Source organism: Oncorhynchus nerka, unplaced genomic scaffold, assembly GCF_034236695.1.
Source record: "Oncorhynchus nerka isolate Pitt River unplaced genomic scaffold, Oner_Uvic_2.0 unplaced_scaffold_1490, whole genome shotgun sequence".
NCBI lineage: Eukaryota > Metazoa > Chordata > Actinopteri > Salmoniformes > Salmonidae > Oncorhynchus > Oncorhynchus nerka.
Window position 1 is genome coordinate 75,052 of NW_027039826.1, and position 14,844 is coordinate 89,895.

The window sequence follows — 14,844 nt, forward strand, 5'->3', positions numbered from 1 at the left end:
GGGGACCCCACAGGCTTTACTGTGAGTTGTAGCCATGTAATTAGCAGTAAGTTAGTCACCTGCATACGAAATAGCAATTCCTTACACTAGCTAGCTCACAATGTTCTTCCCCAAAAACATAGCAGCATGACCATCTGTTTCTTTAGCTATAGTTAGATAGCTAAATATATAGCTAGGTGTCTTCATCTAAAATAACCCTCATTTATAAGACAGTTCTTATTTTGATTATTGGTGGTTGGACCCGTCTAGGCAAACCATTTGCATCACTGTCAATGGCCTACTTTTATTTTGAAGGCAAACCGCAAATTCCACAATTGTGCCTAATCCTTATTGTGGCTAGCTTCACAACACATAACCCGGTCAGGTCGAGCCTCACTAGCCAGATGAAGCTAGCTGGCTGCTTATAACGTTAGCTTTGGGCAACAGGGTTAAGTAGCTGGCGTGCTAGTTATTTTCATGAACTGAAGTTCAATTTCAGTAGGCGTCCAACAAGTGACTACCTAGCTAATACTTACTCACAAGGATTCCTAAATCATTGCTAAGAATAGTTTCTAATGGTCATTGTTTTCAGGCTGGTTGTATTGGTGCTAGCTAGGTACCAAGCTAAAGCTAGCTACCCTAGAAGGTGTTTTCAGGAATGGTTGTATTGGTGCTAGCTAGGTACCAAGCTAAAGCTAGCTACCCTAGAAGGTGTTTTCAGGAATGGTTGTATTGGTGCTGGCTAGGTACCAAGCTGAAGCTAGCTACCTTAGAAGGTGTTTTCAGGAATGGTTGTATTGGTGCTGGCTAGGTACCAAGCTAAAGCTAGCTACCCTAGAAGGTGTTTTCAGGAATGGTTGTATTGGTGCTAGCTAGGTACCAAGCTAAAGCTAGCTACCCTAGAAGGTGTTTTCAGGAATGGTTGTATTGGTGCTGGCTAGGTACCAAGCTGAAGCTAGCTACCTTAGAAGGTGTTTTCAGGAATGGTTGTATTGGTGCTGGCTAGGTACCAAGCTAAAGCTAGCTACCCTAGAAGGTGTTTTCAGGAATGGTTGTATTGGTGCTAGCTAGGTACCAAGCTAAAGCTAGCTACCCTAGAAGTTGCTGTCGAACAAATGAGGCTTTATTACCAACGCAGTATTGTAAACACATCGTTCGTGGCCGGTGGTTGCTTGTCTGCAGACTTTTCTTGTACAGCTTTGACAGTGCTACTCATAGTAGTGGTGCTACTGATAGTAGTGGTGCTACTGATAGTAGTGGTGGCGCTTGGCACGTGCAAACTTAGAACAAACAACATTATATAATGGAACTGTGTTATTTGACTTTTAAAAGCTTATTTATTATTATTATTATTATATAAATAGTGTTATTTGACGTATCTTTTAAGACACGCAAAGAACCAAATGGTGTTCCATAGTGCGTCGTGAAGCTAATAGCAGTGACGCTATTACTGTGTAACTCCGGTAGGGCAACATCTGAACAATAGCGCACTTGGTAGTGTGTACCGGTGCTCGACCAATCGGCGAAAAGCCAACATCACCCACGACAGAGAACGGTTGATTGTCAAGGGCAATGAATTCCATTATTTTGACGTTAATTGGATTTCGCCTTTTTGAGTCGTCTCGCTGAAATGTTCTTACTCTTTTCAAATGACTGCTGGACTTGTCGACTGCTCGATCCACACAGCAGACGTTGTGGGCCAGGTTAGGAATGCTGTGTTGTACTGCTGGACTTGTTGACTGCTCGATCCACACAGCAGACGTTGTGGGCCAGGTTAGGAATGCTGTGTTGCACGTGTGGTGTAAAATATCACATGACGTCATTACGCTTTGACATCGTGCCGATACCGATGTTCGCCTTGTTTAGCTAATATCGTCCGATTCCGATATGTTCACCGATTTTTATATATCTTGCATGCCTAGTTAAAACTGACTTAAAGCAGATACCACCTCATTGTTCACATTAAAAGCACGCTGGAAGTTGCACTGAATTTGAACAACATTCATGTTTGCCCTCAGCAGACCTGATATTTGCTCTGTGCCAAATAAACGAGGGAACATTATTCATAGCACTTGTGGTAACCTTGTACTCAACAACCAACCATTGAAATGTAGCCTTAAGGGGGGGTGTTTAGTCGAGCTTCATCTTCCTGTGTTTAAATGTAACATCCTGTTTCACAGGAAGCGGTTCGGAAACAACAACGTGATCCTGTCGGACATCAGGAAGCCTCCAAGTCACATCTTTCACAGCGGTGAGTGATACAAAACATGTAGACACAAAATAACATCTCTGACCTGACCACAAGGCCATTGACCTGACCACAAGGCCATTGACCTGACCACAAGGCCATTGACCTGACCACAAGGCCATTGGCCCATGTATCAAACATCTCTGACCTGACCACAAGGCCACTGACCTGACCACAAGACCATTGACCTGACCACAAGGCAATTGGCCCATGTATCAAACATCTTTGACCTGACCTCAAGGCCATTGGCCCATGTATCAAACATCTCTGACCTGACCACAAGGCCATTGGCCTGACCACAAGGCCATTGGCCTGACCACAAGGCCATTGGCCTGACCACAAGACCATTGACCTGACCACAAGGCCATTGGCCCATGTATCAAACATCTTTGACCTGACCACAAGGCCATTGGCCCATGTATCAAACATCTCTGACCTGACCACAAGGCCATTGGCCTGACCACAAGGCCATTGACCTGACCACAAGGCCATTGACCTGACCACAAGGCCATTGACCTGACCACAAGGCCATTGGCCCATGTATCAAACATCTCTGACCTGACCACAAGGCCATTGACCTGACCACAAGGCAATTGGCCCATGTATCAAACATCTTTGACCTGACCTCAAGGCCATTGGCCCATGTATCAAACATCTCTGACCTGACCACAAGGCCATTGGCCTGACCACAAGGCCATTGGCCTGACCACAAGGCCATTGGCCTGACCACAAGACCATTGACCTGACCACAAGGCCATTGGCCCATGTATCAAACATCTTTGACCTGACCACAAGGCCATTGGCCCATGTATCAAACATCTCTGACCTGACCACAAGGCCATTGGCCTGACCACAAGGCCATTGACCTGACCACAAGGCCATTGACCTGACCACAAGGCCATTGACCTGACCACAAGGCCATTGGCCCATGTATCAAACATCTCTGACCTGACCACAAGGCCATTGGCCTGACCACAAGGCCATTGGCCTGACCACAAGGCCATTGGCCTGACCACAAGGCCATTGGCCCATGTATCAAGCATCTCTGACCGGACCACAAGGCCATTGGCCCATGTATCAAGCATCTCTGACAAGGCCATTTAGGATCAGTTTAGTCTTTTAGATCATAATGAATCAGATTACATGGAGAGAGGAGGACCTGATCCTAGATGATAATGAATCAGATTACATGGACCAGGGAGGACCTGATCCTAGATGATAATGAATCAGATTACATGGACCAGGGAGGACCTGATCCTAGATGATAATGAATCAGATTACATGGACCAGGGAGGACCTGATCCTAGATCACAATGAATCAGATTCCATGGACCAGGGAGGACCTGATCCTAGATGATAATGAATCAGATTACTTGGAGAGAGGAGGACCTGATCCTAGATGATAATGAATCAGATTACATGGAGAGAGGAGGACCTGATCCTAGATGATAATGAATCAGATTACATGGACCAGGGAGGACCTGATCCTAGATCATAATGAATCAGATTACATGGAGAGGGGGAACTGATCCTAGATCATAATGAATCAGATTACATGGACCAGGGAGGACCTGATCCTAGATCACAATGAATCAGATTACTTGGAGAGAGGAGGACCTGATCCTAGATGATAATGAATCAGATTACATGGAGAGGAGGACCTGATCCTAGATCATAATGAATCAGATTACATGGAGAGGAGGACCTGATCCTAGATCATAATGAATCAGATTACATGGAGAGGGGGGAACTGATCCTAGATCATAATGAATCAGATTCCATGGAGAGGAGGGACCTGATCCTAGATCATAATGAATCAGATTCCATGGAGAGGAGGGACCTGATCCTAGATCATAATGAATCAGATTACATGGAGAGGGGACCTGATCCTAGATCATAATGAATCAGATTACATGGAGAGGGGACCTGATCCTAGATCATAATGAATCAGATTCCATGGAGAGGAGGGACCTGATCCTAGATCATAATGAATCAGATTACATGGAGAGGGAGACCTGATCCTAGATCATAATGAATCAGATTACTTGACACCAGGGTTGAATATTTTCCCGGTATTTTTTACGTTCCATCCCGAGAATGAAACGCTTGTCTCCCTGGTAACCCGGTTTCTCCCGTCAAATCCGGAAGTGTCATTCAAAAGCATTAGAATATTAGCAAACAGAAAGCATATAAATATGTCTGGATTTGATCGATCTCCTTTGAAACATACTCAGGAGTTCTATTGGCTCCTGCATCCCACTTCGAATAGTCGATTGGTTTAAGAAATGCGATTGGTTCATTACGATTGGTTTTAAAAAAGTCTAGCATTTCCTGCATGGGACTCCCAAGATCTAAGGAGGTTTTTCAAGGAGAGAGGCCAGCGGAGCACAGGTGCTTGGGTATTGTGGAAGAGACGGGAGGATATCAGTTCTAAAGGTTTTATACATGACCCATCGTTAACTAGCTAAATATATAATATATTGTAATGACCTGACTAGATCATAAATGAACAATTGTCCAGACAGAGGCTTGAGTTTGCGAATTGACGGTTTATTAAACCAACTTTACACAGGCTACTGTTTGGGCCGTAGCACACGCCAAATAGATGACAGGTAACCCACAAGCCAATCGTGACCTTCTCTTGTGAAGCCCAGACGTAAGAGAGAGAGAACAAAGGCTGAACCTGGTCTTAACTTCCAATGCCCAACCCCCCTCCACGCCACTCCGCCAACCACCAGGATGCCCGGCATCAGAACATTCCAGGCATTCCCGTGATTGGCAGATAGCAGGTTGATTGACATGTCGGACCCCGCGAACACCGGGTACTGGTCAGTACAACACAACCACCTCCTAGCCTAGCACATAACACACAGCTGTCTGTGCGGGTCGCTACAATATATATATATATAATATAAGGCTAATACTGCATTGAATGTATTACCTGAAAGAGTTAGGCTAGGAAATCTATATATAGTATATATCTATCTCTAGAACAGGATTATCTGTTCTGGATGCAATTTGAATGGAGTTGATGGAGAGAGAGTGCTCCTGTATGCACTGATTTTAAAGCATCTATATTCAAGCGATAGGCTGTTTGAAAACTGTGCAGTTGCAGAGTAGGCTATGCTGTATCAAATGGTAGTCCTACCCTGTCACCATGGTAGTCCTACCCTGTCACCATGGTAGTCCTACCCTGTCACCATGGTAGTCCTACCCTGTCACCATGGTAGTCCTACCCTGTCACCATGGTAGTCCTACCCTGTCACCATGGTAGTCCTACCCTGTCACCATGATGAGATGCTACATGCAATGGAAACTACGCTTTGCCCTGAGGTGGGCCGTCTGTCCCCCCGCCCTGAGGTGGGCCGTCTGTCCCCCCCGCCCTGAGGTGGGCCGCCTGTCCCCCTCCCACACCCTGAGGTGGGCCGTCTGTCCCCCTGAGGTGCCCCGTCTGTTGTCCCCTCCCCCCTGGGGTGGGCCGTCTGTCCCCCCGTCTGTCCCCCCCTGAGGTGCCCGTCTGTTGTCCCCTCCCCCCTGGGGTGGGCCGTCTGTCCCCCTGAGGTGCCCCTTCTGTTGTCCCCTCCCCCTGAGGTGCCCCGTCTGTTGTCCCCTCCCCCTGAGGTGGGCCGTCTGTCCCCCCCTGAGGTGCCCCGTCTGTTGTCCCCTCCCCCTGGGGTGGGCCGTCTGTCCCCCCGTCTGTCCCTCCCCCTGAGGTGGGCCGTCTGTCCCCCCTGAGGTGGGCCGTCTGTCCCCCGTCTGTCCCCCCTGAGGTGGGCCGTCTGTCCCCCCGTCTGTCTGTAGAGAATCCAGATTTAGACATCGCTTTCCATTTCACACTACGCTGTTCATTTAAATAATTTATTATAATTCACCGGTTTCTCGCAGTTATTTATCAATGGGGGGGGAAAGCATAGTGGTTTTGGGCGGTAAATCTCGGTAACCGGGTTCCCGCCATTCAACCCTACTTGACACATACGGCTCCAGGTCCTTTCCAGGATGTTCCCTCCATCCTATGCTCTTTAGAGTATTACTCCATTGGTCTGTTCTGAATATGAGGTGAGACTTCAGGCTTTATGAAGTAGACTGGTGTTATCTATCTATCTACTGATCTGAGCCACCTGGTTTACTACTGAAGTAGACTGGTGTTATCTATCTACTGATCTGAGCCACCTGGTTTACTACTGAAGTAGACTGGTGTTATCTATCTACTGATCTGAGCCACCTGGTTTACTACTGAAGTAGACTGGTGTTATCTATCTACCGATCTGAGCCACCTGGTTTACTGCTGTCCTACTGAAGTAGACTGGTGTTATCTATCTACTGATCTGAGCACTGCTGTCCTACTGAAGTAGACTGGTGTTATCTAACTACTGATCTGAGCCACCTGGTTTACTGCTGTCCTACTGAAGTAGACTGGTGTTATCTATCTACTGATCTGAGCACTGCTGTCCTACTGAAGTAGACTGGTGTTATCTATCTACTGATCTGAGCCACCTGGTTTACTGCTGTCCTACTGAAGTAGACTGGTGTTATCTATCTACTGATCTGAGCCACCTGGTTTACTGCTGTCCTACTGAAGTAGACTGGTGTTATCTATCTACTGATCTGAGCACTGCTGTCCTACTGAAGTAGACTGGTGTTATCTATCTACCGATCTGAGGCACCTGGTTTACTGCTGTCCTACTGAAGTAGACTGGTGTTATCTATCTACTGATCTGAGCACTGCTGTCCTACTGAAGTAGACTGGTGTTATCTATCTACTGATCTGAGCCACCTGGTTTACTGCTGTCCTACTGAAGTAGACTGGTGTTATCTATCTACTGATCTGAGCACTGCTGTCCTACTGAAGTAGACTGGTGTTATCTATCTACTGATCTGAGCCACCTGGTTTACTACTGTCCTACTGAAGTAGACTGGTGTTATCTATCTACCGATCTGAGCCACCTGGTTTAGTCTAGAGCCCTGTTAACCGAGAATACGGTCTAGAGCCCTGTTAACCGAGAATACTGTCTAGAGCCCTGTTAACCGAGAATACTGTCTCGAGCCCTGTTAACCGAGAATACGGTCTAGAGCCCTGTTAACCGAGAATACGGTCTAGAGCCCTGTTAACCGAGAATACGGTCTAGAGCCCTGTTAACCGAGAATACGGTCTCGGGCCCTGTTAATCGAGAATACTGTCTAGAGCCCTGTTAACCGAGAATACTGTCTAGAGCCCTGTTAACCGAGAATACTGTCTAGATCCCTGTTAACCGAGAATACGGTCTCGAGCCCTGTTAACCGAGAATACGGTCTCGAGCCCTGTTAACCGAGAATACGGTCTACAGCCCTGTTAACCGAGAATACTGTCTAGAGCCCTGTTAACCGAGAATACTGTCTAGAGACCTGTTAACCGAGAATACTGTCTGGGAGCCCTGTTAACCGAGAATACGGTCTAGAGCCCTGTTAACCGAGAATACTGTCTAGAGCCCTGTTAACCGAGAATACGGTCTAGAGCCCTGTTAACCGAGAATACGGTCTAGAGCCCTGTTAACCGAGAATACGGTCTAGAGCCCTGTTAACCGTATGCCCTGTTAACCGAGAATACGGTCTAGAGCCCTGTTAACCGAGAATACGGTCTAGAGCCCTGTTAACCGAGAATACGGTCTAGAGCCCTGTTAACCGAGAATACGGTCTAGAGCCCTGTTAACCGAGAATACGGTCTAGAGCCCTGTTAACCGAGAATACGGTCTGGAGCCCTGTTAACCGAGAATACTGTCTGGAGCCCTGTTAACCGAGAATACTGTCTAGAGCCCTGTTAACCGAGAATACGGTCTAGAGCCCTGTTAACCGAGAATACGGTCTAGAGCCCTGTTAACCGAGAATACGGTCTAGAGCCCTGTTAACCGACAATACGGTCTAGAGCCCTGTTAACCGAGAATACTGTCTGGAGCCCTGTTAACCGAGAATACGGTCTGGAGCCCTGTTAACCGAGAATACTGTCTAGAGCCCTGTTAACCGAGAATACTGTCTAGAGCCCTGTTAACCGAGAATACTGTCTAGAGCCCTGTTAACCGAGAATACTGTCTAGAGACCTGTTAACCGAGAATACTGTCTCGAGCCCTGTTAACCGAGAATACTGTCTAGAGCCCTGTTAACCGAGAATACTGTCTAGAGCCCTGTTAACCGAGAATACTGTCTAGAGCCCTGTTAACCGAGCGTATCTCTGAAATGTCAACGGAGCTCTGAGTGTTCCTCGAGCTTTGTTCTTTTCAGAACCTTTTAATTCAGCTCGTGTCGTGTTCAGTTTTTTTGGGGGTACTTGGAACAACCCTAAAAAGACACTGCGAGAAAGCGGCACCGTTCGGTCGACGGATCTCCGTGCTTATTATGTATTATGTTAATGAAATCTGACTTTTATAAAAAATATTTCTAAATATATATATCATGTTAAGAGAATGACCCCACTGAATGATTCACAACACGAAGAATCATATTTTGTCTTAGTAAAATGTATTTAATAACGTAAGGAAGTGTAATTTCATCACCAAAAGCGCCTTTTGGACACCCTAGATAATACTGTAGCTGCCGATAATATTTGGGGATCCCCCGTTCCACTATTTGGGATCCTCCCCCGTTCCAATATTTGGAGATCCCCCCGTTCCAATATTTGGGATCCTCCCCGTTCAATATTTGCGGATCCCCCCTCCCCACATGCACGCGCCATGTCTATTTCTATGGTAACAAGCACTGTTCATGACACAAACAGTTTGCACCCCTCTTGTTGGCGGAGAGAGAACCCGTTGCAGGTTTTAACGTTTTATTTCCTGTTTTACCCCCCTTCCAGGACCCTTCATCTACTCTGACATCCTGGACTATAAAAACCTTCGTGAGATCGTTGTCAACAACCGTATCACCTGGCTGGTTCATTACAGTGCCCTGCTCAGTGCCGTGGGAGAGTCCAATGTCGCTCTGGCACGGGACGTCAACATCACTGGTGAGCCATAGAGAATCCGCCATCTTGGCTCAACTTAGATCCACAACACACCAGTTGTTGGAAGGTGTCCACGGGGAGTAATTGTGAACTTCCTGTTCGTCAGGGCTCCACAACACACCAGTTGTTAGTAAGGAGTAATTGTGAACTTCCTGTTCGTCAGGGCTCCACAACGTCCTGGACATTGCAGCGGAGCACGGGCTGCGTCTGTTTGTCCCCAGCACCATCGGAGCTTTCGGGCCCACCTCTCCCCGGAACCCGACCCCTGACCTCTGTGTCCAGAGACCCAGAACCATCTATGGGGTCTCCAAAGTCCACGCAGAGCTCATGGGAGAGGTGAGAGAGAAAAAAGTATATATACAATATTGTAAGAAATACAAAATATATAGCGAAGTTGGGGATCAATTGACAATGAGCATTCAGCCTCAAACCACTCTGCCCCAGGCTACTCAGGAATCTGACCTGGTATATTTGACCCCTTCAGTCGTCTGAAATCATTGGTCTGTAACGTCGCTATAAGTGAAACATCCTAACCCTTATTGGCCGTCTTCCCTCCAACAGTACTACCACCACCGCTACGGTCTTGACTTCCGCTGTCTGCGCTACCCAGGCATCATCTCTGCTGACTCGCAGCCTGGAGGAGGAACGACAGGTGAGTTAGAGACGCGCACTGTAGCAGAACACCTACGCACCTGTTCTCTCTCTCTCACTCACTCACTCACTCACTCACTCACTCACTCACTCACTCACTCACTCACTCACTCACTCACTCACACACACACACCTCTGTCCTCCCACACACACACACAGCGTAACACCAGTCCCTTCACTATCGTAACTCTATTTGCCTCCTGACTTCAACATGTCATTGGGGTTATGTAACAACAGAACATGGTCCTTGTGCTTATGGCCTTCAGTATTTTTTGCCAGGGTGATAATGCTAAGACATTAGGTAATGCTGCTGCAGGGTGACAATGCTAAGACATTAGGTAATGCTGCCACAGGGTGACAATGCTAAGACATTGGGTAATGCTCCTACAGTGTGATAATGCTAGGACATTAGGCAATGCTGCTACATGGTGATAATGCTAGTACATTAGGCAATGCTGCTACAGTGTGATAATGCTAGGACATTAGGTAATGCTCCTACAGTGTGATCATGCTAGGACATTAGGTAATGCTCCTACAGTGTGATAATGCTAGGACATTAGGCAATGCTGCTACATGGTGATAATGCTAGTACATTAGGTAATGCTCCTACAGGATGATAATGCTAGGACATTAAATCAAATCAAATCAAATGTATTTATATAGCCCTTCGTACATCAGCTGATATCTCAAAGTGCTGTACAGAAACCCAGCCTAAAACCCCAAACAGCAAGCAATGCAGGTGTAGAAGCACGGTGGCTAGGAAAAACTCCCTAGAAAGGCCAAAACCTAGGAAGAAACCTAGAGAGGAACCAGGCTATGTGGGGTGGCCAGTCCTCTTCTGGCTGTGCCGGGTGGAGATTATAACAGAACATGGCCAAGATGTTAAAATGTTCATAAATGACCAGCATGGTCGAATAATAATAAGGCAGAACAGTTGAAACTGGAGCAGCAGCACGGCCAGGTGGACTGGGGACAGCAAGGAGTCATCATGTCAGGTAGTCCTGGGACATGGTCCTAGGGCCCAGGCCAGTTGAAACTGGAGCAGCAGCATGGCCAGGTGGACTGGGGACAGCAAGGAGTCATCATGTCAGGTGGTCCTGGGGCATGGTCCTAGGGCCCAGGCCAGTTGAAACTGGAGCAGCAGCATGGCCAGGTGGACTGGGGACAGCAAGGAGTCATCATGTCAGGTAGTCCTGGGGCATGGTCCTAGGGCTCAGGTCCTCCGAGAGAGAGAAAAAAAGAGAGAAGGAGAGAATTAGAGAACGCACACATAGATTCACACAGGACACATTAGGTGATACTACTACTGCCAGGGTGATAATGCTAGGACATTAGGTAATGCTCCTACAGGGTGATAATGCTAGGACATTAGGTAATGCTCCTACAGGGTGATAATGCTAGGACATTGGGTAATGCTCCTACAGGGTGATAATGCTAGGACATTAGGTAATGCTCCTACAGGGTGATAATGCTAGGACGCTAGGTAATATGAGTACTATCAGGATGATAATTCTAGGATGCTAGGTAATGCTGCTACAGGGTGATAATGCTAGGACATTAGGTAATACGACTACTATCAGAACGATAATGCTAGGACATTGGGTAATGCTCCTACAGGGCGATAATGCTAGGACATTGGGTAATGCTCCTACAGGGGCGGCAGGGTAGCCTAGTGGTTAGAGCATTGGACTAGTAACCGGAAGATTGCAAGTTCAAATCCCCGAGCTGACAAGTACACCCCCCTGTACAAGGTACAAAATCTGTCGTTCTGCCCCTGAACAGGCAGTTAACCCACTGTTCCTAGGCCGTCATTGAAAATAAGAATTTGTTCTTAACTGACTTGCCTAGTTAAATAAAGGTAAAATAAATACAGGGTGATAATGCCAGGACATTAAGTAATGCACCTACAGGGTGATAATGCCAGGACATTAAGTAATGCACCTACAGGGTGATAATGCTAGGACATTAGGTAATGCACCTACAGGGTGATAATGCTAAGACACTAGGTAATGCTGCTACAGGGTGACAATGCTAAGACACTAGGTAATGCTGCTACAGGGTGACAATGCTAAGACATTAGGTAATGCTCCTACAGGGTGACAATGCTAGGACGCTAGGTAATATTTCTACAGGGTGATAATGCTAGAATGTTAGGTAATGCTGCTACAGGGTGACAATGCTAAGACATTAGGTAATGCTGCTCCAGGGTGACAATGCTAAGTCATTAGGTAATGCTGCTACAGTGTGACAATGCTAGGTAATATTTCTACAGGGTGATAATGCTTGAATGTTAGGTAATGCTGCTACAGGGTGACAATGCTAGGACATTAGGTAATTCTCCTACATGGTGATAATGCGAGGATATTAGGTAATGCTCCTACAGGGTGATAATGCTAGGACATTAGGTAATGCTCCTACTACCAGGGCGATAATGCTAGGACATGATGTAATGCTCCTACAGGGTGATAATGCTAAGACGTTAGGTAATACGACTACTACCAGGGTGATAATGCTGGGACATTAGGTAATGCTCCTACTACCAGGGCGATAATGCTAGGACATTAGGTAATGCTCCTACTACCAGGGTGATAATGCTAGGACATTAGGTAATGCTCCTACTACCATGGCGATAATGCTAGAACATGAGGTAATGCTCCTACTACCAGGGCGATAATGCTAGGACATTAGGCAATGCTCCTACTACCAGGGTGATAATGCTAGGACATTAGGTAATGCTCCTACTACCAGGGCGATAATGCTAGGACATTAGGTAATGCTCCTACTACCAGGGTGATAATGCTAGGATGTTAGGGTAATACTGTAGCAGTATTACCTATGTCTCAACTCCTCCCCTTTATGACACACCCCTCACCCCATGCCTGGTTATCCAATGGCGTTCCTTCACTTTGGGGCTGATGAGGTGGCGTCTGTAACTGAAGGGAGTTAGCCTTGTCCAAGACAGAATTTCCTGAATCCCCTGTTTCTGTAGTGAGACAGCTTGACGTACAGGACACCCCTGGACAGGACACCCCCTGGACAGGACACTAGTCTATCTCCTGTTTCTGTAGTGAGACAGCTTGATGTACCAGGACACACCCTGGACAGGACACTAGTCTGTCGCCTGTTTCTGTAGTGAGACAGCTTGATGTACCAGGACACCCCCTGGACAGGACACTAGTCTGTCTCCTGTTTCTGTAGTGAGACAGCTTGATGTACCAGGACACCCCCTGGACAGGACACTAGTCTATCTCCTGTTTCTGTAGTGAGACAGCTTGATGTACAGGACACCCCTGGACAGGACACCCCCTGGACAGGACACTAGTCTATCTCCTGTTTCTGTAGTGAGACAGCTTGATGTACCAGTACACCCCCTGGACAGGACACTAGTCTGCCTCCTGTTTCTGTAGTGAGACAGCTTGATGTACCAGTACACCCCCTGGACAGGACACTAGTCTGTCTCCTGTTTCTGTAGTGAGACAGCTTGATGTACCAGGACACCCCCTGGACAGGACACTAGTCTGTCTCCTGTTTCTGTAGTGAGACAGCTTGATGTACCAGGACACCCCCTGGACAGGACACTAGTCTATCTCCTGTTTCTGTAATGAGACAGCTTGATGTACAGGACACCCCCTGGACAGGACACTAGTCTATCTCCTGTTTCTGTAGTGAGACGGTGTGATGTACCAGGACACCCCCTGGACAGGACACTAGTCTATCTCCTGTTTCTGTAGTGAGACGGCTTGATGTACAGGACACTAGTCTATCTCCTGTTTCTGTAGTGAGACAGCTTGATGTACAGGACACCCCCTGGACAGGACACTAGTCTATCTCCTGTTTCTGTAGTGAGACGGTGTGATGTACCAGGACACCCCCTGGACAGGACACTAGTCTATCTCCTGTTTCTGTAGTGAGACGGCTTGATGTACAGGACACTAGTCTGTCTCCTGTTTCTGTAGTGAGACAGCTTGATGTACAGGACACCCCCTGGACAGGACACTAGTCTATCTCCTGTTTCTGTAGTGAGACGGTGTGATGTACAGGACACCCCCTGGACAGGACACTAGTCTGTCTCCTGTTTCTGTAGTGAGACGGTGTGATGTAAACACATCTATCTCCTGCCTCCCTTTCTCCAGACTACGCGGTAGCCATCTTTCACGACGCCGTAAAGACGGGGAAGTTTGAGTGTAACCTGAAGCCAGACACGCGGCTGCCCATGATGTACATCGACGACTGTCTGCGTGCCACCGTGGAGATGATGGAGGCGCCCGCAGACACCCTCTCCATGAGGACCTATAACATCAACGCCATGAGCTTTTCCCCTGAAGAGCTGGCTCAGGAGGTCCAGAAACAGCTGCCGGACCTGGAGGTCACCTACGACATCGACCAAGTCAGACAGGCCATCGGTAAGATCATTTTATTGATGCTTTTATTTATCCTGGTTTGGAGTTGCAAAATTCCTAATGTTTTCCTGAAAAATCCAGTGGGAAGATTCCCTACTGATTCTGGGAAGATTCCCTACTGATTCCGGGAAGATTCCCTACTGATTCCGGGAAGATTCCCTACTGATTCTGGGAAGATTCCCTACTGATTCTGGGAAGATTCCCTACTGATTCTGGGAAGATTCCCTACTGATTCCGGGAAGATTCCCTTCTGATTCCGGGAAGATTCCCTTCTGATTCCGGGAAGATTCCCTTCTGATTCCGGGAAGATTCCCTTTTGATTCCGGGAAGATTCCCTTTTGATTCCGGGAAGATTCCCTACTGATTCCGGGAAGATTCCCTACTGATTCTGGGAAGATTCCGGGAAGATTCCCTTCTGATTCTGGGAATCCTCTAACCCAGGGATTTCTTGAAAAGCTGTGAATTAGCAACCATTTGAGATCAAAGATCAATGAACGAGGAAGACCCGTCTTAAATACGCCACACGAGGCCTCGTCATTGAGATTCTCCAAACTTACATTTTAATGTTTTGATGAAGTTTTAATGTAGAAACGAAC

General features: G+C 47.2%; 1 protein-coding gene across 2 annotated transcripts in view; it reads left to right on the forward strand.

Moving 5' to 3' along the window:
* LOC115121129 (L-threonine 3-dehydrogenase, mitochondrial-like) overlaps positions 1–14,844 on the forward strand; it is a 38,996-nt gene that overhangs the window by 18,463 nt on the left and 5,689 nt on the right. For both annotated transcript variants that reach the window (XM_029650157.2, XM_029650158.2), the window contains 5 exons: positions 2,160–2,230; positions 9,051–9,200; positions 9,361–9,533; positions 9,759–9,849; positions 13,982–14,251. In XM_029650157.2, coding sequence (XP_029506017.1) covers positions 2,160–2,230; positions 9,051–9,200; positions 9,361–9,533; positions 9,759–9,849; positions 13,982–14,251 — 755 coding nt within the window. The remainder of the gene's footprint in view (positions 1–2,159; positions 2,231–9,050; positions 9,201–9,360; positions 9,534–9,758; positions 9,850–13,981; positions 14,252–14,844) is intronic.